General features: G+C 41.4%; 1 protein-coding gene and 1 long non-coding RNA gene across 2 annotated transcripts; one reads left to right on the forward strand and one right to left on the reverse strand.

Annotated features, from left to right (window-relative positions):
• Positions 1 to 658: 658 nt before the first annotated feature.
• On the forward strand, positions 659 to 15,744 carry LOC108699939 (protein FAM78A). The gene is made up of 3 exons (XM_018232665.2): positions 659 to 1,204; positions 3,178 to 3,668; positions 11,228 to 15,744. The coding sequence occupies exons 2-3, from the start codon at positions 3,247 to 3,249 to the stop codon at positions 11,766 to 11,768; spliced, it is 963 nt and encodes a 320-aa protein (XP_018088154.1). The 5' UTR covers positions 659 to 1,204; positions 3,178 to 3,246; the 3' UTR covers positions 11,769 to 15,744.
• On the reverse strand, positions 11,807 to 26,224 carry LOC121397757. The gene is made up of 3 exons (XR_005963900.1): positions 25,096 to 26,224; positions 16,175 to 16,311; positions 11,807 to 15,233 (listed from the first exon to the last, which is right to left on the reverse strand). It is a non-coding gene; the product is annotated as an uncharacterized LOC121397757 (long non-coding RNA).

The following is a 26,224-nucleotide window of genomic DNA, read 5'->3' on the forward strand; positions in this document are numbered from 1 at the left end:
AAAAACAACAGAAAAAAACCCTGCTTTGGGTGGAGTTCCCCTTAACAAAAAAACACAGTGGCGTGGAGTTTATGGCAATAGTCATGATTATGGCAAAAGTCATGATTTCCTACAGGAGCAGTTCCCTAGTAATAATAAGCCAGATGATAAGACTAAAGCAGACTCCTGGGAAGAACATGATTAATGTACAGAACAGGGTGTGCTCCACAGAGCAGGGATAGTAACATGAACTGCTGCTAGAGGAGGGAAAAGCGCATACATAACAAAAAAAAGACTACAGTACCCAGGACACCTAGAGCACAGCAGAGGAAATGGCAGCTTAATAGACAAGTACTGCAGCTTTACGCCAGAGGCAGGAGAGGGGGCAGTTGATGGGATGCAGGCAGATTGAGCTGACAGTGAGAGGTGCAAAGGGACAGTGCCGAGCCTCATAACCAGGGGGGCAGCCACCCCCACCCAAGGCAAAAAGGCATATGCAGCTGCCAGTCAACAGAAGCTGATCCGGGGCTGCTACTGAACCACTGCACTCTGCACTGCCCAAAGGGGATGAGGGTGACATTTTTGTTTGGGAAGGCTACCAATAGAAGGGTTTCCATTGGGAACTTAGAATTATATATATATATATGAATATTTCGAAGTTGGGAGATTTAGGGGGAGGGAGCTAAGCCCCCATTAATCTCCAACTATGGGGGGGGCACACTGCAGGCAGCACCATGCTCATGCTCACTGTCCCTCTTGCAAAGTTTCCTGTAGCGGCAGTAGCAGTCTGTGGGAGGGTGGGGTGTGCTTATTTTAAGGAGGAGGTGTGTGGAGTAGGAGAAGGGAGTGGGGCTAGATGTAAAGGGGAAGAGAAGTCACAAGGTTTAAAATAAGATGCAGTGACAAGGGCAGCAGCAATCAGGCAGGAGGACACTGTGCTACTCTCAGGATCCAGAGAGAGAGAAAGAGGGGAGTGTTTGGGGAGTCCCCCTCCCCTGGTCTGCCTTGGCTTACATTGCTAATCCCTTGCACTCTGACAGAGGCTGCTGGTGGCAAGATCAGCTGGCTGGATACAGGCATCAAGCAGATGAGCACCCATAAAAATCTATTTGGCAGCTCTCAGGGGAAATGTGAAGGCTCAAAGATCTGCAGAAGAAGACGGGACACTGCCACCAGCACCCATCAACTGTGGGGATTTTTATCATTGATGCCAACATTCTTACAGGTACTGTCATCCACTCTACTATCTCATCTCATTAACAACTTTCAGGGGGTCACCCAACCCCTTTCACACTGATCATTTACTGACATATGCTAATTTATTCCTAAACTTGATTAACCTACAGAGTAGGGGGGCTGCAAATCAATTAGCCTGTCCTTGTACCACCCCTAGGATCATTTTTGTAATCTGTGATACAGCTGAGCCTTAATAACACTTAATTAATGGAGGGGGGCATAGTATAGTTAGGGGATCCCCCTCTACATTCAGATATATATATTTGATGATGTATCAGTGTAATAGCCTTGGGCAGCAGCGGATGGAGCATGCTGCATTATGCTAGAGCCTTTTCAACTGAATGAAATGCTGAGTTTAAAATCTGTCGTAGAAGACAATACAGTCAGCTAAATACAAAGCATGGGGGTAAAAAATATACTGCGAGCATCCTGGAGGCATACCTGAAATAGCCACAAAGGGTACTATGCAAATAATTGCCTAGAAAAGCAAAACTGCAGGTAAAAAAACTGGAAAAAAGATGAAAGCAGCGTCACGGCAATGGGCACCCATGCTGGACACGGCGAGTTTTAAAAGTATTAAGCCCCCCCAAATAAAAGGGAGACCACCCATGTGAAAAAGTAAGAGGTTCACATGAGGATAGCTAGGTTGCTGCAGTCTCTATGCTTAGCCTGGCACGACTGGCTTTTCTCGACATGTTTCGCGTGTGAATACATTTTTCGCTCGTGATTTTCTTTGGTTGAAGAATTGATAGATTTCTAAAAAAATCTTGATCTGTGGAAGAATAGATTATTATTGGATTTAGAGGGCAAGTAAAAGTACAAAAAAAAAAAAAAAAATATATATATATATATATATATATATATATATAGTCAAATACAAGAGTCCTCTGCACTCAACCCATTATCAATATATTTAAGACAGCGACATTTTGTGCATACTGCTACTAAAAAATGCCTTACCCTTTAAACAAAACAGGGATTGTTTGTCCATATATTGCAATATATTTAAGCTGGCCAACTACGTCAAAGTCATCCCATATCTGGCCAGTCCTATGCTCAATTTTATCTGATTCATTAAGAATTCTATTGCTTCATTATACATTTTACAAAGGGACTAGGTATTACCTGCAACTTAACTTGCTGCTTTCAAAGTAAACCTCCATACTTGGCTGCCCTTTTATTAGACACCAGTGGGATCACCTGACTATAGCTGGGAAGGGTGGGAGCTACAACATAGAGCTGGTCACTGCTCCTGTATAAACTATAACAAACAAGGGAAAGTTGTGCTCACCACTATTTTTTAAAAAATAGTGGTGAGCACAACTTTCCCTTGTTTGTTATAGTATATATATATATATATATATATAAATCCTTTTTTATGTTCCATCTTTTCACCTTTGTGGTGGTCACACTGCACCCAAGCATAGTGGCTGTCAGCACCAAGGAGGAAGTAGGCGACATTGGAGGAAGCAGGAATTTAAATTGAGGTTGAACAATTCAGAGGGTTTGGGGGTCTGGAAGCAACATAAGGCTCCCGGTAGATAACCAGATTGCAAAAAGAAGTGCATGTGTCCAAGACACAGGAAGCAAGAGACTGGGCCATGTAAATGATTACCTTTTGTGCTGATATCTTCATCCCAGTGTGTGATTACGTATGGAAAACATGTTTTAGTAGATGTAAATGTAGATGCATTATGCTTCCCTGCAAACTGTATCTGAATGACTTCATGCTTACCCTGCATATCATTGTATCTATAGACTAGGCCTATGTTAATTGTCTTCTCCGGCCAATGCTTTAAGTTTCATAAGCAGCTTTACTTGCCATTTATTAATGTGATTATGTGAAATAGATGATTCTGCAGAACTGGTATGTCCAAAGCCTTCCTTTACTGATACTGCCTCCTCTTATATATATAAACTATATCATTATTATAGAAATGCTAATTATGGTGCTATTTCCAGGTACCAAGTTGGGGGGCGGTGGGATCAGCACATTGCTGGCACCACTGAGATGCCCGTAATTCCATCTCTATGGATGTAGCACGGAAGCCCCGAAATATCAGCAGAAGCTACCAGGACGACCTCTCATCCAGCTCTAACCTGGAAAGGAGACGTAACTTCCACCTTTCCATACATCATCTCTCTCAGGACTACCTGAACCTGCTGAAGATTGCGCTGGTGCTTAATACCATGGGATGCATTCAAAGTCTGAGCTGCAAACCCAAGGTCCTGAGAGAGTCCATTGCCGTGCTGGATCTCAAAGCCTCCATCGACTCTACTCCCACTACCATTGATGAATCATCCAACGTTGTCCTCAGATACAGGACGCCTCACTTCAGAGCCACAGCCCAAATTTTAGCGCCTCCTATTGCCTTGAAGGAGACATGGAGGATAGGTTGGATCCAGGCCTGCAATCATATGGAGTTCTACAACAATTATGGAGACCTGGGCAAGTAAGTATATAAAGGAGCAGTTCTAAACTCTGAGGCCAGTGTGAGTTAATGCATTGGTTGGAGGGTCCAGTTTGAAGGCCAGTTAGGGTGAAGTTTTGTGTGAATACCTAGGCAGCTTGACCTGAAGGTCAGGAGAAGTCTCTTCATTCTTCTGTCCTATGTTTTTCTAATCTTATATAAAGGTCATTTCTAAACTGACTAATGGGAGTCAATGCATTGGTGGGAAGATCTAGCCCGAAGTCCAGTTAGGGTAAAATTTTGTGTGAATGTCTAGAAAGCTTGGTCTAAAGGTGAGGAGTAGACTCCTTGTTCTTCTGTCCTAAGTTTTTATATTATAATCTTATATAATATTATAATAAGCTAAGTAGGGCCCTGACCAAAATACAGACATTCAAATGGAGGATATTAACCCAACAAATCCAAAAAATCCCCACTAATTTAAAGGTTAGCTATATACTATGTTAGCATGTTCTTAATGTTTTTCACTCTGGCCGTTACATAATTCATTCAAAAATATCATAACCAAGACAGGTTCACATTAAGAAGTCACCATAAGCCTCAGCAAAGTGTTCCTTGTGAGGCTGGCCTCCACTTCACTCCTTGATGCCCAGTTAAAGATTTTGTTAGCACTTGCTTTTTAAAGGGGAACTATTGCGAACATTTTTTATATAAGCTTCATCATACTGAAATAAGAAACTTTCTAAATACAATCAATTAAATATTCTGCTTCTTTTCTGAAATAATCAAGTTTATATTCACTAATCCTCTCTCAGCATATGTTTTTCTTCATTCTGCCTTCTTGCAGCAGTTGGGTGTCAGATAATCATTGATAGTTAGCTCTAATACATCTTATAGGCAAAAGGAAGCCACCTATAAGATATATTGGATCTAACTGTTAATGAATCAGACACCCAACTCCTGAATGAAGACAGAATGAACAGAAACAGATGTTGAGAGTGGGATAGTAAAGATATTTCAGAAACAGTACAGAATTTTTAATTCATTATATTTAGAAAACTTCTTATTTCAGTATGCTGAAGCTTATATTAAATTTTCATTGTCACGATAGTTCCCCTTTAAATCATAATCAGACCCCCTACTCGGACAGCTATCTATACCCCCCTTGATGATCCAGTAACCCCTGACTTTGCCTCTTCTAGTCTAGAGAAATAAATCAAAGAAATATTCTTTTTTTTTTTTACACCCCCTACCGATTTATGAGTAAGAAATTCCCTTTGACGCGTTTCACAATTTTATTAAAAAGAGAATGTTAAGTAGGGAAACTGAAGTGGCCCCCAGCACTGGTTTAACCTCTTAGCTTCAAGAGCACCACAGTTCCTCTACTGATGTACAATGACCTGACCTGATGTAGAGTCCAACAGTGGCTGCCCTACTGCGTTTCGGGCAAGAAAGGACACATTTCAGCTTACAGGGAAAATAGACCCGGCTAAAAATAAAAAGAATGATATGAAACCATCAGGCTCCATGTAACAGAACCTACTAAATAACCAACAGCCAGATACATTTCACTCTATCCAATGTCATTTCCCTTTCTGTCTTAAAGGAAAACTATACCCCCCAAACAATGTAGGTCTCTATAAAAAGATATTGCATAAAACAGCTCATATGTAAAACCCAGCTTCATGTAAATAAACCATTTTCATAATAATATACTTTTCTAGTAGTATGTGCCATTGGGTAATCATAAATAGAAAATTGCCATTTTAAAAAATAAGGGCCACCCCCTGGGATCATAGGATTCACTGTACTCTCAAACATACCAACAAACCATACATGTTAGGTCACATGAGCCAATTAACAGACAGAGTTGTGTCTTTTGCTTCCACACTTCTTCCTGTTACAGTTAGAGTTGTAGTATTTCTGGTCAGGTGATCCCTGAGACAGCACAGAGACCATCACGAAATGGTGGCTCAAGGCAAGAGATGTAAAAGGGCAATATTTACTTAAATATATTTTCCAGTTTGGTAAGATTCTTTAATATGCCACTTAATATGATATGAACTATCTGTTGCTTAAGTTTTCATTTTGGGGGTATAGTTTTCCTTTATCTATCTATCTATCTATCTATCTATCTATCTATCTATCATCTATCTATCTATCTATCAGAAAAAGCCCCCTAAATCTGCTCACAGGTCAGAGAGATGCCATGAAACGACGTCAAGCTTGTGTTCAAGCTTCAAAAGTCGCCTGTGGCTGCATCTTCGGGGGGAAAGTGGTTAGAAACAGATCCTTGCAGGTGTACTTGGAGAGCAGTTTCTTGGAGCTCTTGGAACTCTCAATATAAACACATCCAACTGCTTTCATGGAACTTTATTGTACATGGGGATTATGTGCGCTCATTGCAGATAGTGGCCAGACACCTCTGCAATAAAAATCATCAACCAAAGCTGCAGGGGTCAGTTTTTAATCCTCCTGATACCTTCTGAAGGCATTAGGTGCAACACTTGTGTCAGGCGTTACTGTGTAGACAGGAGCTGATTTGATTTTGCTCACATTGTATAGGTATGGGATCCATTATCCTGGACACCTGTTATCCAGAAAGCTCCAAATTAGGGGATGACCGTCTCCATTAGAGTCCATTTTTAATCAAATAATTAAAATTTTCAGGTCCAGTGGTGTAACTATAATACAGCAGACCCCACGTGGGGGCCCAGCGGACATGGGGGTCTGGACCAAGGGGTCTGCTGACTTTAAATCCCCCCTGCACACTATGGGCTGCCACCAAGACTGCCGCCTGCCGCAAGTAATCGAGTGGCGGGGGCGGAGGTGAGGCATTCCGATGGAACAGGAGAGGTCGATCTGTATGCTTAAAAGGACAGGTCCTGCGCGGGTCCATTTTTTGGGACCCGACCTGTACCCGCAATCTGCAACCCGGACCCGCAACCCACATTTTTACCCACTTGGAACCGCTACCCGACCCTACCTGCAAGTACCTTATCCGCAACCCGGACCCGTGACCAGCTGATCATCAAGAATCGGGAAGTGTCATTGTAAACCGGAAGTGACATCATCGGAAGTAGACGTAATCAGAAAAAAAGGAGTAAAACAGGAAGTGCTGTCATTGTAAACCGGAAGTGACATCATCGGAAGTTGCTGTGACCAGAAAAAAGGAGTAAATCGCTATTGAGAAGACCCGCGGCCCGACCCGCAAACCCACAGAACCACCCGCATCTTTACCCGCACCTAGAACTTCTCCCCTCAACCCGCAAGGTACTGCAGGTTTTTGCGGGTAACCCGCGGATACCCGACCCGCTGCAGGACTCTAACACGTGCAGCTACGCCAGGCCCCCTGAAGATTTTTTTACAGGGGGCCTGGTTAGCTGTAGTTACGCCATTGTTCAGGTCCCATACTTACCCAGTGTAACAAAGTCTGGGCACCCCTGCTGTATAGTATAAAACAGTTGTAGTAGTATAAAACAGGTTTTTTTATTGTATTTTCATTTCTGGGTCTACAGGAATGGGAAAAAAGAAAAAAGAAAAACTTACACTCGCATACCCTGGCCGTCCAAAATCAAACGAATCCCAGAGAAATGCTTGAGAAAGGGGTCACGCCCCGAAACGTTGCATCCGCAATAAACGAGCAAGGTTAAACCTGCTAGAATTATCCATGTTGTGCCGGTGTGTTCTGTGTCTACAGGAATGGGACCGTTTATCCAGAATGCTAAGGACCTGGGGTTTTCCAAATAAAGGATCTTTCTGTAACGTGGATCACCATACTAAAATAATCATGTAAACATTAAATAAACCCAATAGGCTGGTTTTGCCTCCAATAAGGATTAGTTATATCTTAGTTGGGATCAAGTACAAGCTACTGTTTTATTATTACAGAGAAAAAGGAAATGATTTATAAAAATTTGAATTATTTGGTTAGTATGGAGTCTAAGAGATGGCCTTCCCTTCAGTGTTGGACTGGCCCACCGGTATACCAGGAAAACTCCCGGTGGGCCCAGGTGTCTGTGGGCCCTTGTGTGGTAAACATTTGGCCTATTTCATGGCCATTCCCCATCTACATAACAAAGTGGCTAAATAGATGGAATAATAGATTATAGTATGTAAAGAATAGAGACTAGGAGAATAGAGGTTCAGAGAGTAGAAGAAGAATAACAGTACTGAGAGTGGGCCCCTGGTCTAAGGTTTTTGGGTGGGCCGCTATTGTCCCAGTCCGACACTGCTTCACTTCATTTGGAGCTTTCTGTATAATGGGTTTCCAGACTTGTACTCAGCCCAATAAGGTTTTTTTTTTGGTATTAATGTGAAGGGTGTCTTTTTTTTTTTTTTTGGTCTGAACGAGGGGGTTATCTCTTTTTCGCATGACATTGAAGAACCACAAACTAAGGCCGGATATCTTTGCAGAAGTTGTTCATACTCAGGGACACAATCTTGCTCACCTTTCAGGGTTCTAAGCAGGCACCATTCTTCTACATAAAAAGGAACAGCCTGCCTATAGCCAATAACCGCAAGAAGCAGTGCATATATACACAAACACATGCTCAATTTTTGTAAGCAAGGGTAGATCTTATAGCCCTAACTGGGTTCTGAAACATGTGACCACCACGTGTGATTTTTATCCTTCCAGTTTTTATGTAGCTTTCATATGATGATAAAATACATAATCTCTGCATTTGGCACATCCTGTTCTGCAGAACAGGAAGTTGCATGTGGTTTCCTGCAAACATATACTCGTGGGACACTTCATTTAGTGCTATAGTCTGCCGAGATCTTGAGTGGCCTCGTCAGCCTTAAGTGGCCTGGTTAGTCAGGGAGCCGAGCCAGTTAGTATTGCCTTGGGTGGCCTAGCTCTGCTGAACCTAGAAGTAATTCCAGGGTTCCCACAGTGGGCTGCATCAATAGGTGCACCATACTTGCACTCACTGAACACTCACCCTGAACATGGCACAACCCCTACACTAAACATGCTAGATCTTCTTTTATTTGTGAGATCCCAGCAAACATTTCGGGGACATGCCCCTTCATCCAGTGCTGATGAAGGGGCAGGTCCCCGAAGCTTTTTTCAAAAAATTTTTGCAGAAGCAGTATGTAGAGTGTGCCTATGTTCTATTTTGTTTTGAGTATAAGAAGGCTTTTTGTTTGCTGCAGGGCCTACATGGAGCACCTCCAGTGAGTTATTAAGTTTAAAGTTTTTTGTTTATGAGGAACAAGTTTTGCGGGGAATGAGTTTGGATAAACATGCTAGATGCAACTTGCAACCTGGATGTAAGTAAAGTCAAATTATTGGAATAAACAGCTTCAAAGCAGTATTTTCAAACTGCATGTGTTTTATTAGCAGTGCAACACACTACATGTTTCGGGTGAAACCCTTTTTCAAGTGTATTAGGAAGTGCAATTAAACATGAGGTTAAATACCCTCCTTCCCTCCAGGAACCTCCCCCAACCAAATCAAGATTCAACAAGCTCCAAAGTTTGGAACAATAAATATTGAATAAATATTAATAAATATTAATCTAAAAGTCCAAAAAAACAAATCCAAAGTGTCCTGGTGTCATTCCAAGGTGTACGTGAAATCCACAATTCCAGTGTGTAGTATAAAATTCATAACCGGGAAATTCCAATTCACAGCCTATCCCTGGTAAAAATGCGGAAAATTCAAAAGTACTGCAAACAAATGCCTACTTAAGGGTCACAAGAAGCATGTATATATTATTATTTAACAAGTTTAGAAAACTGAACCAGCATGTATTCATTCAACCAGCATATTTAAATAAGCTTATATGAATATATCTTAATAAGTAAAGGATGTAAGTATGCTGAAACACGTAATTATGGGTAAACACTAATGATGTGTGGGTTGAGAAAAACTCAACCCGTGTCCGACCCTAACCTGCTGTGCCCACACCTGCACCTGACCCTAACCCGGTGCACTCTCCTCTTATACCCGCACCTACCCCGCTGTGATGTCACGAAAGTGACAGGGCCTGCACGAATGTATAAAAAGGCACGCGCAGAGGTAGAAGTAGGGCAGAAAATGGCCGTCCGTGGCCTGAACATGTGGCCCCAGCTCTTTTGGGCCCAACCCCGCTCCCTGCACTCCCTATCCTTACCAACCCCCGGCTGTGTTAATATTCTGTAAAAAGTATGTGCGCGGGGGGTGTGGATCTTTGGGTGTCGGCGTCAGAAAGGATTTTACAGCTGGGTTCCCGGGGTTTGGTGTGTGGGAGGCCTTGAGGCTGCAGGCCCACCCCAGTCCGACACTGGTTGTAAGAAACTCCTCACCCCAAGCTACTCTGTTAAATTCCCTGGGACAAAAGTGGGCAAGAGCAGGGGAGGCAACTGTTCGGAGTGGGTGGAGGGAGGTCTGTGAAGGGACAAAGATTGTTTTGCAGGGGGCCCAGAGCATTCTTGTCACACCACTCTCCCAAGTCCCATAGGATGGTTATAATAGATTCTCCTGCTGAGGTATAGCAAAGCATAGGCCAGGCCTAGAAACTATTATAGTATAATGGTGGCACATTGGTTAGCATTACTGGGCTGGGGTCCAAGGCTCGATTCCAGCCTGGGCCTTATTTGTAAGGAGTATGTATGTTTCTCCCTGTGTCTGCTTGATTTCCTCATGATTTTCTCCCACACCCCAAAATCATTCAGGCAGATTAATTGGGATGTAAGAATGAGAATATGATGAACGCTCCACTAGGGCAGGGACTGATGGGAATGAGCTGCAGTATAGTAAGGAAAGATAGGGTCAGAGGAACAATAGGATAATGTGTATGGTAAGGAAAAAAAGGGTAATATTAGGTTAAATAAATGGAGCTGCTGTTTAGGAATCAGCCAATGATTCTGTGAAAATATATAAATGAATGTATTATTGCACCCACTTGCACACAGCAGCTGTGAGTCTATGGCCTGTTTCAACCTTCTCTCAAAGCCACTCTTGTTACCCCCGTGTTCCTATCGGAGGAAGAGCAGAAAGCCTGCGGAAGTGTCACCAAGCACAGGAAGAGTCCTGCTGAAAAAAAAAAATAAGGGTTCCTTCTCAGCAAAGACACAGCCTTTGATATACAGCAGGATGTAGGGACAGCACATATGGCTTCTGTAATAGGGGCCACAGGGGGTGGCTTTTTGAAGGGACAGAAAAACTGGAATATGTACAATGAGCTGGGGGAGACACATCCTCCCTAAGCAGTGCTAGATTTTAACAAAGGGTTTATAGGCAGACTGTAATGGTTTCCAGTCTATAGGAACAACTTGCATTAACCAGTAGAAGATAGGGAAACAGGTTCACTTTAAGGGCAAGGTCACACTAAGCATATGCCCACTTCCCTCCGCCTGCATTTTGAACACGCTTCCATGTCTAGTTGCCTGTTTACAAGGTTCTCTCTTGTCTGCCTGGCCTAATGCTGGAGCTTTCCATGGCTGCGCCTAAGACTGCTGGCAGGGGTACCACCGTAGGAGTGGAAGAAGGTCCTGCAGGTTCTGCAGGGGCCAAGAGTGTAGTGTAGTTGTGGGTGTGTATCACATCATTTGAATGAGATGTTCCTCATTGTCACATATATGACTCCCATCACTCTTCCTGTTCTTTATAGGTCCAGCTGGGAATTACCTGACCTTGAGTCTGGAGAAATCACAGCCATCAGTGATTCGGATGGAGTCAACTACCCTTGGTACGGCAACACGACAGAGACTTGCACCATCACTGGCCCCATAAAACGGGAATCTAAGTTCACCATCAGCATGAATGATAACTTTTACCCAAGCGTGACATGGGCAGTGCCCGTCAATGATGGCAACGTGCCTATGTTGACGGGCATCCACAGGGACCAAAGCTTTACAACCTGGCTGGTGGCTATAAACACAGCCACCAATGATATTATTATCCTTCACACGATAAAATGGAGGATGAGACTTGAAATTGAGGTCAACCCCAATATGCCGTTAGGGCAACGAGCCAAACTAAAGGAGCCCTTTGGGCAGGAGCAACCACAGGTACTTACCAAAAATGAACCCATACCTCCTAGTGCACTGGTAAAACCTAACGCAAATGATGCCCAGGTGCTAATGTGGAGGCCGAAAAGTAGGCAAGGAGAAGTGGTCATCCCGCCTAGAGATGGAAAGGGAAAAAAATGAGCTGCTAATAGACAAAGAAACCACAACAACAACAAAAATCATATAATTTTTGCTTTATTGTAAGCTCGGTTATCACTGTGTTATTTTATATTTGTGAGGGTGAGCTGCCTTGTCCACTAAGTGGGATCCAGAACAGGAAGAAGAGTTGCGACCCTCAAGGATAAGGTCCAACAAATAAGCTTTGTAGACTCTTGTAGGCCATCTGCAAGGACTTCTTAGGGTGACCAGGATATAGGAGGAAATCCTACCTACTGAAGTCTAGAGTCTTGGTCGCATGAGAGAGACCTAATTTTTTCAAATTTATGGCCTTTAAACCCTATAGAACGGGTTGCGTTACAAAGTCTAAACTGATTAGAAGAAATCTACAAACTGGACATCTGGAAGTTATTTATGATTTTTTTTAATCAAATTTATTTTTGCATTTTGCAACATTGCCAAAATCTTCCTTATAGGTTTATCATTTTAAAGGGGAAGAAAACCCAAATATAACATTTAATGAAAGCAAATATAATTCTACTCAGTGTTCCCTTTTACCCTTGTCAAGATCTTTGGAAGATTTTAAAGTTGTCAGTAAAGCAGTATTTGTCTGTCCTTATTTGCACTACTGGTCCTGAACATTCGAATGATGTAGCAGTAGCTGGCACTCCTCATGCCAAGAGAACATGCAAGCCACTATGGGCAGTGGCATAACTACCCTTGAGGACCCTAAAAGACTGAAAAGTGTAATTAATTTATATCGGGCCGTTGCTTATAACTATATTTGCTTTCATTATGCAACATTTAATATTTGGGTTTCCTACCCAGCGACATAATATTTGGAGCTTTTTTTGGGGGTGGGTGCTGTTTTTTTTTCTAATGGGAGATGATGTTGGATAAAGTGTCAGTTGGTTCCTATGACACATGAGGTATTTTTTGTTTGGAAGGTGTGTTGTACTCAAATTTCAGTAGCAATCAAACTCAGGGAAAGGTAGCCAATTGCTCGGCTACTAAGGGTTGAATAAAAACATTGCTGGCCAATGTTTTTTTGTTATTTTTTTTATAACCACAATACGTTACGAAATGAAAGACTGAGGGTAAGCTGGATGATAGAGACAGATTAGGTGACCTAACCCCCTTTTACCCCATATTTAGAGCCTTTGCATAGGTGGAAGCACAATCTAATAGACCTGGAGCATTTTTAGGGGCACATGAAGTCATTTGGAAAAGGCAGTAGAAAAGGGTAATTGTCATTTGCACAGGATGGAACAAAAAGAATAGCTCATATAATAGAGGTTAAATCTGCAAGTAATCGGCCATATCCACACTGTCTTGCCTCTGATGGAATGCAGTGTGACCAGCCTGCCTTGTGTCCTATATTTAGTGTTTGGTAGCAAGTCGACATACTCGTGATCACATTGATTAAGAGGTTTCAAATGTTCTATGTCTGATAACTTTTTCTTGATCTTGGTTAGGAGTTGAGGTTATGGTTGTGCTCAGGGTCAGACTGGGCCTCCTAAAGGCAACCTGAGAACCTAATAATACCAAGGGTCCACTCTTAAAAAACAATATATGTTGTATATATAGGGCTAAATCATATTGGTGTGCTATAGGACTTTGTGGAAAATAAGAAAGGGCTGATCAAAGTTATAATGAAATCTGGGTCCCATTGGGGGATTCTCTGGTGCTCCAGCAGTCCAGTCTGACCCTAGTTGTCCACCCATAACTCCTGTGTGTTTGAACAGTTGTGGAAAAGCTGTTCTTTGTATATGTCTATCCACTGTTCTAAGCTTCAAATCACTGCAAGCTACTTGATTTTTATTTTGTATGTGTGTGGACATGCTGAGTTTCGTATACAAATTGTGAGTGAGCAAAAACGTTCTAATTTTAAAAAAGGTCTTGTTCTTGATCATTTACAGAAAATTTCTGCTTTCTTCTTTTTATCACCTCCGTCTAAATAGTCATCTCAGAACTGAGATTGAATGAGCATGAGACATAACAGGTTTCATTATGTCTCTGTAAGTCTGATAGAGATATGGACTTGTTTTTTACAGGGAACGGATGGAATTGGATGGGAAATGAGAATATGGAAGCCTTTTAAGTCTGAAACACCAAATAATACAACAAAACAAAATTGACTATTAGGGTCATAAAATTGTCATAAAATTTACAAAGTTTGCACCAGGTCTAGTAACCCATAGCAACTAACCAGGTCTTGTGTTTCTAGACCAGATGATTGGTTGCCACAGGCTACTAGTTTGTGTTTGTTAGCCTGCAGGTCACATTTAGCTTACATCTCCTTATATAGCTGGGAAATGTTTATAGTGGGCAAGACAAAATGGGATGAAGGGCATTCATCCGCACAAAGTGGAGAAGAAAGGCTCTTGCTGGTGATTATAAAGGAATGGTCTTATCTTTAAGTACTTAGAATACAAAGGAAGGATATTACCTGTGAGAATATAGGGAATGGTCTTAAAAGAAGGGCCTTGCCTCTAAGTACTTAAAATATAAAACATGGGCCTTTCCCATAAGCCCTTAGAATATAAGGGCAGGACCTTGCTTTTGGGTACTTGGAATATAGAAGAAGGGCATTGCTTATGATTATATAACAGTATAAAGGAATGGCCTCGTCTTAGAAAATAAAAGATGTGCCTTTCCTGTGAGCACTTAGGATGGGTATTACCTGTGAGTACTTAGATAAAATTTCAAGAAAGGACCTTGTCTGTACTTAGACTTTAAAGGGGGAGGGAGGGAGACTTGTCTGTTAGAATTTAAGGATGGATATTGCCAGTGAGTACTTATAATATAAAGGAAAGACATTGCCTGTGAGTACTTAGAATATGAAGCAGTGATCTTGCCTGTGAGTACTTAGAAAATAAAGGAAAGACATTGCCTGTGAGTACTTAGAATATAAAGGAAAGACATTGCCTGTGAGTACTTAGAATATAAAGGAAAGACATTGCCTGTGAGTACTTAGAATATAATAAAGGAAAGACATTGCCGGTGAATACCTAGAATATAAAGGAAATACATTGCCTGTGAGTACTTAGAATATAAAGGAAAGACATTGCCGGTGAATATCTAGAATATAAAGGAAATACATTGCCTGTGAGTACTTAGAATATAAAGGAAAGACATTGCCGGTGAATACCTAGAATATAAAGGAAATACATTGCCTGTGAGTACTTAGAATATAAAGGAAAGACACTGCTTGTCAGTACTTAGAATATAAAGGAATGATCTTGCTAGTGAGTACTTAGAATATAAAGGAAAGACTTTGCATGTGAGTACTTAGACTATAAAGGAAAGACATTGCCTGTGAGTACTTAGAATATAAATGAATGATCTTGCCTATGAAAACTTAGAATATAAAGGAAATAAAGTTACCTGAGAGTACTCAGAATATAAAGGAGGATATTACCCGTGAGATTACAGAACATGACTGCTCAAGGGCAAAAGCCAGGGCCCCGTTGGCTCGCTGCTTCACACCTAAAGGAAAGACAATGGCAGTTAGTACTTTGAATATAAAGGAAAGGCATTGCCAGTGAGTACTTAGAATATAAAGACATTGCCTGTGAGTACTTATAAAGGAAAAACATTGCCTATGAGTACTTAGAATATAAAGGAAAAACATTGCCCGTGAGTACTTAGAATATAATGGAATGATCTCGCTTGTGTGTACTTAGAATATAATGGAATGATCTTGTCTGTGAGTACTTAGAATATAAAGGAAATAAAGTTACCTGAGAGTACTCAGAATATAAAGGGATGATATTACCAGTTAGAATACAGAACATGGCTGCTAAAGGGCAAAAGCCATGGCCCCATTGGCTCGCTGCTTCACACCATGTGCCCTTGTTCACAAATCCAGCCCAAAGATATATATTTAAATTTTGTTTTAGAGATTTGGACCATCTAGAATCACCATTGTGCAATATCTTTTGGCAATAAAGATATTTATTTTTAATAAAAGTCAATGAAATGCCTTGTGAAAGCGTAATTGTCTTTGTGTAACCTCCTCATTCTTTGTAAAAAGAAAGTTCTCTTTAACGTGAATCTCTGAAGACAATGTAGCCATTCATATACTGAGACCATTCACGGTGAGTTTGGTGGCCAGAAAGCAGATTCACCCTGAGGGCAGCTTGGTACTGTTCTTTTGCATTACTTACCTTTATAGCCTCTCCCTCTACCTATGAATCTTCCATTCTGTCATTCAGACCCCTGTCTAGGGTAAGTGGGTTTCTAACAATAAATGACATAACTAATAAATGACATACTGGAACATACTGGACCATGGTTAATGATAAACCCCAGACTGATGCAGAAACAGATCTAAAATTTAGATATTTTTCTGCATTTAAGGGTAACTTAAACCTAAAAGTGAATCTAGCTATAAATGCTTTTTTTTTTTTATACTGAATTTACTGTACCAGCGCAGAAGTACAGCAGCACTTTAGAAATGATCCATGGTCTTCAAAGTTGTTCCCACCAGCTCCCCATCTTGGACCTTGTTAGGCCATCTTCTGTGTGTCTGTGGCACTGCACATGTTCAGTGTGCTCCGGGCAGCTGTTGAGAAGTGAAGATTATTAGCTGTACTAGTAGTAGTTGTAATAAATAGTCAATAGAGGAACATAATGTGATATTACATGTCATAGAAACTTTGATATAGAATACACTGGTTTCCATGCTGCCATGTAATGTAAATCCGAATCTGATTTATGACTAATCAGCCTTGTCTTGTGAATGTCATATTCTCTATATACAGTATATTGGAGGCATGTCCTTAAGATGAAGATGGGGAGCTACTGGCGGCATAATCCTAGGCACAGATCTGACCTGCTAAAGGGCTGTTGGGCTGGTACAGAACACCTATGAATAATGTGCAGCCTAATTCTTTGTTAAACTTTAGTTCTCCTTTAACAAGCATAATCCCATTTTACATTAATACAAATCAGAAATGTGGCCTCCTATGCAGAATCTGTAGAACGGTTGGTTCTTTAATAGAACCCAGGAAAACAATATCTGTGGGAGAACGGAATTTTAATTACATTGGGACATTATTACATTATCTGCTTTCGCAGCTCCTCTGTGGCCAAAGGAATAATCAATCAATGGCAAAGGTTGTATGTATGGCTGGTTGGTGCTGCCTGTGCTCTCAGAGATTCATATCCAAATGATCTTTACTAATTTCACTACGTATACTGGCTAGATGGGAGCATATTCCACTGACAATGTTCCAACATCTAGTGAGCAACATTCCCAGAAGAGTAGGGGCAGTTATAGCAACAAAGGAAAGGGTGACTTCATATTATACCCCCTTGTTTTTGGAATGAGATGTTGGTCAGGTAGGTGACTCCATACTTTTGCATATCATGAATGACCTCCAGCACTCCCTGGCCTTCCATTTGTAGTGACTGCCTGGAGCACAGTGATAGGGGATTGGCATCCGCACAATAGGAAGTCAAATAGACGATTCACTGTCGCACCCACGGCAAGTTCAAGCCATTGCAATTTTTACCCTCTGAAACATTGCACATCTGCAAATAAAATTGCAAGGGCTTGAACTTGCGTGTGTGAGTGCTGGTGAATTGTCTATTTGATTCCATACTTTTACCCATGAAGAGTATCTAGAACCTGAATCATTATTTCTGCTGGACTGGAAGGAAGTAATTAACACACAACTTACAAAACCATTTGCCGTGTCTGTGTTAAGACTACAGGTCTAGCAGTTTTGTGTGTGATGCATAGAAACTGGAAGTGGCAGAAGTTCCCAGCATTAGAGGCATGTGTCTTGTCCCCAGTGATTCATACACGAAGAAATGCGACTGTCACCCAACTGAAACCACCTTCTATTTAGTCCTTCTTTAGTGGTGATTGAATCAAAAGCCTCGCTGAAAGATGGAATTGAATCTCTTTTTTTTGTTTACCTACGGCTCTGGGCCTTTTAAGAAGACTATGTATGGAAAGCGGGTTCACCCTAAAAATAGAGACGATGGTTCATGTATTATAAGAAAACAAGACGGCTAACCATTTGCATCATGAGGCAATGGACAGAAGGAGCTGCACCCTCTGGGTTTTTAGCAGGAACAATAGGAACGTTCTACTTTGATCTCACTTTTATTCTCTATTTGAGTCCAGTATTGGAACCTTGCTTTTGTTCTAAATGTATTTTTAAATCATTATCCTGCAATGTCAATGGGGCCTATAAGTATATTTGTTGGCCCTTTCCATATAGTCAGAACATATTATTCAGCACTTTGCAGACAATGGTCAGGCTCTGTAATCACAAGAGGTCACAAGTGTCAATGTGTCACTTTGAGCTTTACACTATAAAGAAGTGGATGTGTTCAGAGCCGAGATACAGGCACACAAGGCCACCCAACATCAACCACCATCCACAAACAACGCCCTGTTCACTGCCATACATAATGCCATATGCAGAGGGTGGGAGCAGATGGGAAACCCACCTTCCAGGGTAGGCACCTGCCCACCCTGCTTAATTCTAGGTGCAACCCTGGATGTGTTTATTCATTTCATGCTTGCCAGTCTTTACCCACCGTCGAAATGGAGGGAGCAGAAATTACCCAACTTGCATCTGATACTGTAAGTCTCCATTTTGGCCCAAGAAGGGATTTAAAGAACCTCCACCTAAACTGCCTCCTCTAAAGACTTTTTAATTAAAAAGTCTAAAGACATGGGGGCGCTTGTTGAAAGTTATGTCAAAAGAATGGGTGGGGAATTAGGGGATGTCACCCGTGAGCATTACCAGTATATTGGCCAGAACTCATAAGACCCATGGATAAGCCTTGAGTTCCACTGGGGCTGACCCACAAGGATGGAGACCAAGGGGCAGATTTACTAAGCTCGAGTGAATAATACAAATGTAAAAATATTCGAATTTCGAAGTATTTTTTTGGGTACTTCAACCATCGAATTGCTCAAATTCGATCGAATCGAATGATTCGAAGTAAAAATCTTTGGACTATTCGATAATCGAAGTACTTTCTATTTAAAATATACTTCGACTTCAAACTTCGCCACTTTAAACCTACAATGTTAGCCTATGGGGACCTTCCCCAGCACTTTTCTAAGTTTTTTTGGTCGAATAAAAATCCTTCTATTGATTGCTTAAAATCGTTTGAATCGTTTGATTAGAACAATTTCATTGTTTGATTGAACGATTATAATTCAATATTTGAATTAGAAGGATTTTGCTTCTAGAGTTTTTTAACCCTCGAAATTCGACCCTTGATAAATCTGCCCCTTAGTGTTCAGAGAAGCATGCGATCCCTTGCTTTGGAATGTACTGTATGGCAAAAATGTATGTAATGCTCCGCCCCATAGGAGCTTTTAATCCAATCACAAGGGTCAGCTTCATCCGTAGCCAATATATCTTTCAGTATGTTTAGGAGGAAAGCAAAAAAGAATAATTGGTACGTGATAAAACTGGCACATGTGTGTGAATATGATAGGGACTAGGGATGCACCGAATCCACTATTTTGGATTCGGCCGAACCCCCGAATCCTTTGCGAAAGATTCGACCAAATACCGAACCAAATCCTAATTTGCATATGCAAAATAAGGGTGGGAAGGGGAAACATATATTACTTACTTGTTTTGTGACAAAAAGTCACGTTAATTCCCTCCCGCCCCTAATTTGCATATGGATTCGGTTCGGCCGGATCCAGCTGAAAAAGGCCGAATCCTGGATTCGGTGCATCCCTAATAGGGACCTTAAATTGTAAGCTCCACTAAGCCAGGGACTTATGGGAATGATGTATAACACACTGTGGAATATACAGTACCAGAACTATATAAAGGATATTAATATTACAGATCTATAGGCAGTGTGGGACTGGCCCACCAGGATACCAGGAAAACTCCTGGTGGGCCCAAGTGTCAGTGGGCCCTCATGCTGATAAATATTTGGCCTATTTAATGGCCATTCCCTATTTCAATGAGAACATAGAGGCTAAATAGATGGAATAATAGATTATAGTATGTAAGTAAAGAGACTAGGAGGAATAGAGGTTGAGTTAGGAGAGGAAGATTAATAATACTGAGAGTGGGCCCCTGGTGTCCCAGTCCGACACTGCCTACAGTTTCCTCGTGTTGTTTGATGGAACAATAATTTGGAACCCCTGGCACGTGTTATACATTCTCTAATTCTGCACGGTCCCAAGAAAGTTCATTTTGCAGACTTAGTAACCCAGAAAGGTGATGAAAATCTGAGTGTGTCAGTGGGAGAAAGTTATTTTCAGGCATAGTGATAGAGAATCTCCCCGAGCAGATTTCACTGGAGCGGGATTTGGCAGGGAGCACTTTGTCAGTGAAAGAAGAGGTGTGTTGGCTACAGACGACCCGTGTCAAGTTCTTGTTACTAAGTCACAGTATAATTAGAAAGGTTATTCATAGCACAGCACTGCTTTCAACATGCATGGCTACTCAACTAATGTTACAGGTAAGAGCCATGTATGCCGGCTTCTCCTAACAGCCCTTACCACTCAATAACCTAAGCTGCTAATAGACCATGTTACAGAGAAAAGCCCATAAATTAAGGACACCAGATGTCCATCATGTAAAAACCAAGGCAACAATTTTGATTATCAAACCTTGTCTCATCTGAACACATTCCACACATGCCTTGGGCTGCTGTTGCTATTGCAGTTGGTCCTGCTGATCACTAGTTCTTTGAACATTCTTGAGCTCTGATCAGCCACAGGTTGGTTCTTGCTCTGCCCTCTTAAAGTTGGTTGCACACAGGTCTGGACTGGGAGTCAAAATTGGCCCTGCCATTCTAGTATACAAAGGCCCAACCAGCTCTATATATTGACTGTCTATGGGACCTTATAACAGCCCCTCTGGCATTTCCCACAACCCACATATTGTCCAGGCCTGGTTGCACAAAAACACAGAGATATCTATAAGGCAGGCTGCTATTGGTTAGGGGGCTACATGAGTAGAACTTTTTTTTCTCCAGATGGGTCTCCATTGGTCCTCAGTGTGATTCCATCATTGCCCCAACTAATGATGGGATCAGCCAACTGCGTTGCTCCAGCAGGTATGTGTAAGTTTCTATGAAAGAAGTTGTTCATCTTTTTATTATCTTTTAGTATGAGGTAGAAAGTGATATTCTGAGACAATTTGCAATTGTTTTTCATTTTTATATTATTTGCAGTGTTTTGAGTTATTTAGAAGCTCTTCTGTTTGTTATTTTAGCCATTTGGTTGCTAGGACCCAAATTATCCTAGCATCCACGTACTAATGTAATTAAAGACTAGAATATGAATAGGAGAGGACTGAATACCAAAGATGAGTAAAAAATAAATAAAAAGTAGCAATAACAATACATTTGTAACCTTACAGAGCATTTGTTTTTATATGGGGTCAGTGACCCCCATTTGAAAGCTGGAAAGGGTCAGACATAGAAGGCAAATAATTAAAAAACTATATAAAAAAGAAAAGAAAAAAAAAAGTCTAATGGAAACATTGCTTAGAATGAACCTTTCTATTAAACACAAAGTTAATTTAAAGATGAGCCACTCCTTCAAGGCCAACTTCTCTATATAGAAATTTACTTAATTACCCTCCTCAGAAATGAGGCCTTTATCAAGAGCATGAACAAGAGGGCCACAATCAGGGGGGCACATGGGGTACTACTGTACCGGGCCTGGACCTAAAGGGGGGCCCATCTGTGCTGCACTTTTTTAAATTGCTGGGCCCCCTTGACAGTGTTGAAGCCGTGCCGCATCTTCTGTAGTCTCGAACCGCAGAAGAGTTGAAGTTCTGAAGAGCCAAAGTTGAAGTGCACTCGCATTGGTAAACTGCAGTCTGTTTATTTCTAAACTGGTACAAATGACATCACAGGTGCCTTCAGGGTTCCCACTGTGAGTTAATAGGAGCAAGAGAGTCGCATGTAGCAGTGCAAGCTTCAAAGAGTATGCAAAGGTGCAAGTTTTGTGAATGACATTTGAACGAATGCAATATAAATGAGTCTGATAAGGTTCTAAGAGGCAGATCTAGAATGCACTGGGTTTGTGGCCTTGCTGGAGACAGAGGTTAACTCAATGCCAATGACGGGGCAGTGGGTCCCTTACACAGATTACATAGCCAAGGAATAGATCGCTGTAGCAGTAGGGCAAGGGCTCAAGGACATATGAAAGGAAGGTTATGGGACCCAAGGACCAAGTTCTGAGCATTAAGGGAAGGAGAGTTACTGAATTTTAGTGGGGAGGGGTCAGGGTCACATTCCTTCTATTTATAAAAGGGGAGCAGATATCTTGCTGAAACCTGCAAGAAAAGCTCATGGCTTACAGAAATAACTTGATGATTTAAATAGACACAGACAAGGATGTTGCTGGTCTCACAAGGAACTGGCTGGAGACAAAACAAAGTGGGCTGAAAATAGGGGCATACAGCACCAAGACATAAGCCCCAACCCTGTGATGATCAGGTTAAAAAGAACCAAGAAACAAACCTGAACCAATGTGTGATGGCCACAGGTATGAAATACAGACGGGACTCTCACTCAGTCCTTAAAGGGGAAGTACAGTCTAAAATAGAATAATGCTAGAAATGCTGTATTTTGTATACTAAACATAAACAAACCTACTGCACCACACGCCTAATCAAACAAATAATATATGCTTTCAAAGTTGGCCACAGGGGGTCACCATCTTATAACTTTGTTAAACATCTTTGCAAGACCAAGACTGTGCACATGCTCAGTGTGGTCTGGGCTGCTTAGGGATCGTCAAATTATGAAAACAACACAAGTCAAATAATATCTGCCAGAATCAGAATATGCAGACTGCACTGGGTCCTGTGTTGTCATGTAATCTAATGTGGATTTTATAGTTTTTGTAATGTTTAACACAAACTTTCTCCAACTCTGCAGATCCAGTGGTTGCAGCAAAATAATCATTCAATGAGAATCCCATTTTATCTGTTTAAATCTGGCTCCATGATCCTTGTCTCTGCCACTGAAGTTGGAAAGATTAAAGGTGACGCAAAAATAAAATCCAATACCATTAAATCCAATCTGACTGCTCTACAGGAAAACAAAGAAAGCTGCTTGAATTCTGCACAGCTGGGAAGTAAAGTGGGGGCTCCCCCTGCTGTTCGAAAGTATGTTCGTTTCCCTGCAGAGCAGTTAGGGGCCGTCTGATGTTTCCTATCAACAGCAGTCAGAGCAAGTAAATGAAGGGAGAATTTCAGTCAGATTTCTTATAAAAACTGTAAACATGCATTTAATTTGCAGGAAACGCTTCAGCCTGACCTATTACTCATAACAGATGAACAGCGGTTTTTGGCAACTCAAGCCAAGGGCCCCATATCTTTTGGAATTTGGGTTTCAGTAGAATGGCATATATCCAAGTGATCACCTTTTACAGTCCAGGCTGCCGAAGGCAGTGTTCAAGAGTGCATTGGCTTATGTCTAATAGATGGAACTAAAACTGGACCTGGAAAGCATGACTTAATTGAATATAGCGGAATATCACACGGGTTGGTAACTGATGCTCTGCTTTCAAGGTCTGGTAGTGTTTGAGCTGCCCTCCCTCCACAATTTGTGCTAGGTATTTTATTCCCAGGGAGATAGGTTTTTTTTTTTTTCATTAAAGAATGTAAAAATGGGATTTTATTTTTTTGTCTTTACATCCCCTTTAAATATATATAAATGGCAGGACTCTTGGAAAGAGGAGCGATCTCCATGGGGCGCAATTGTGCTCTTTGGCATTGTACATACACAAGTCTACACACCTAGCATAAACAAGTTTTCACACCAAATGCCATCCTAATTATAAATGTCTATTTAACCAATTACCTGCCACAGACCATAGAATCGCCAGCTCTGATTGCTAAGCACAGTATATTTCACATTTCCACTTTGTTCTTCTATGAGAATCAGACGTTGCTAGGAACTGTTCCCATAGCAGCGACCAAGGTGGACAGCAAAAAAAGTTCAAACACTTCGGTCAGTTTCTTCCCGTTTCGTTCCCCAAACATGCTAAGAGGATCATCAATGCTAAAAAAGTCTTGGAATAATGATTCCTTTAGCAACAGATTTTGTCTTATAAACCAGTCCCCTGCAAGGGCCCTCGCACAAATGACACATATGCTGATAACTAGAACAAGAGTTTTTATTTGGGAGCTTGAGAAAGAGTTTGCCAAAACAGAGTGTCCTACTAGACAGGGGGTGAACCTGAGGAAGATCATAATGATCCGAAACATGCAGTGCAATTAAATAAAAGATTACCTGTTTGGAAAAGCATTGGTTCTCCAGAGTGATATATTGTGACTACTAGACAGGGCACATAAATGAGCGAAACTTGATGATTAAAAGAAAATGTAACAGTCAATGTAAGTGAACGGTTTAAAAAAAGTAAAAAAAAAAAAAAAAAAAAGGGAAACTTGCTGGCGGCTATATAACTTCTTACTTCTGTCAACCCTCCAGCCTCCAAACCCTGACGATGTGCTGTAAGAGAGAGAGAAGCATGACCAAGAAGAGACTCAGACTAAAAAGTAGTTTCTTAACCTTGGGTGAGGTTAGACAACAACTCCCAGAATGCTGACTGTTGATTATATGCTGCAACATCTGGGGACAGATTTGCCTTGCTGAGTGCCCAACATATTGTCCACCCACCCACCCACCCATTTTAACCTGCAGTGCTCCTTTAAAAAAGAGGCAAGGAGACACCTTAGTTCTTTACCCAAAAATGGCTTTCACCTTATGTTTCATATATTGTCATCTTTAAGATGGCCATATACAAACTAATCTGACACGCTAGTGATTGGCCCTCAGACACAGTGTACAAAGGAAAAAAGGGAAAGTTGAGTCCATAACCCTATCCCTAATTCATGCAGACAAAAACAAAAGTTCCCTGTTCTGTTTAAATGGTAGGCATCTTTGATGGCTTAAAGGGGTGGTTCACCTTTACCTAAACTATTAATGTGTTACAGAATGGCCAATTCTAAGCAACTTTTCAATTGGTCTTAATTATTTCATATATTATTATTCGTTTTTGAATTATTTGCCTTCTTCTTCGGACTCTTTCCAGTTAAAAATAGGTGGCCACTGACCCCACCTGAAAAAAGAATGCTCTGTAAGGCTACAAATGTATTGTTATTGCTACTTGTTATTACTCATCTTTCTATCCAGACCTCTCCTATTCCAGTCTCTTATTCAAATCAGTTATGGTTGATAGGGTAATTTGGACCCTAGCAGCCAGATTGAGGAAACTGCAAACTGAATAAAAAGCTAAATAACTCAAAATCTACAAATAAAAAATGAAATACAATTGCAAATAGTCTCAGAATATCACAGGCTGAAAAAGAAACCAACTACCTACCTCCAGTGTTTCCTGTGGCTGCATCTGTACCTAACCCAAACCCAGGGGCCTGCTGGGAAATAGAGCCATAGGTTGGCGTGTTTTCGTTGGCTAAGCTCCCGAAAGTAGCAGTGCCGCTGCTTGCTCCAAATCTGCGAGAAGGCATATGTTAGATAGAACCAGGAGGGTGGGTAAGGTAGGGCCATGATATAAATAATAACTACTAACAGTGTTATGTACAGAGTTGTGGATGGCTGTATAACTAGAGGTTCCAGTAGAATGGTGCTTAGTAACATTGCTGACACAGTTCTACGATATCTCCTTATACAGGCTATGCGCAAACTTAGGGGGCTGTTCCTGCTAAATTGTGCTTAGTACAAAGGAATACCTATGCTGTCATAGTTTTATGGAAGCAAACGTAGGGGGCTGCCCTTGCTGATTTGTGCTTAGTACAGGGGAATACCTATTCTGCCATAGTTTTATGGAACCTCTCTGTACAGGCTTTGGGCAAACTTAGAGGCTGTTCCTGCTGAATTGTGCTTAGTACAGGGGACTACCTATGCTGCCATAGTTTTATGGGACCTCTCTGTATAGGTTTTCAGTAAATTTAGGGGGCCGTTCCTTCTGAATTGTGCTTAGCACAGGGCCCATTGTGAGGGACGAAGACTGGCCAGGGACCAGGTCACTAAAAAGGTCCTGGACTGTCATGTAATAGATGGGGCTTAGGTGGATAGGGGACAGGCTTTGGATGGGATGAGGTGTGGCCAGTTTGGGGTCCATGTTTCATTATGACAACATTCATAGAAGTTAGGGAAAACTGCTAGGGAAAATATACAATAACACTTTATATTCTTTTAGACACATACCATGGTAAACAATCTTTTTTAAGGGAATAGCGATCCTGTTAGCAAATAGTACCAGAACATTAACTCATGTGACACAAAGGATGTGAGTGCCTGATTAGACTGAGCACACACGCTCTCTCTCATACTTGATATAGTTTACCCAAATCCTCCAGTGGTGTCCGCAGCAATACCCTCGCCGAACACTTTGCCTCCGGTCAAGCCCAGATGGTGCTATACCCTCATACTGTCTATTGGAATCAATATGGCACCTCCTACCCATATGTTTAAATACAAATATACAGAGA

The sequence above is a fragment of the Xenopus laevis genome, chromosome 8S (genome assembly GCF_017654675.1).
Source record: "Xenopus laevis strain J_2021 chromosome 8S, Xenopus_laevis_v10.1, whole genome shotgun sequence".
Classification (NCBI taxonomy): domain Eukaryota; kingdom Metazoa; phylum Chordata; class Amphibia; order Anura; family Pipidae; genus Xenopus; species Xenopus laevis.

Bases quoted from the DNA above. Each gene is read 5' to 3' on its own strand.
- LOC108699939 (XM_018232665.2), top strand. From the start codon at position 3,247: ATGGATGTAGCACGGAAGCCCCGAAATATCAGCAGAAGCTACCAGGAC. The intron at 3,669-11,227 runs GTAAGTATATAA...TGTTCTTTATAG, and splicing joins AATTATGGAGACCTGGGCAA to GTCCAGCTGGGAATTACCTG.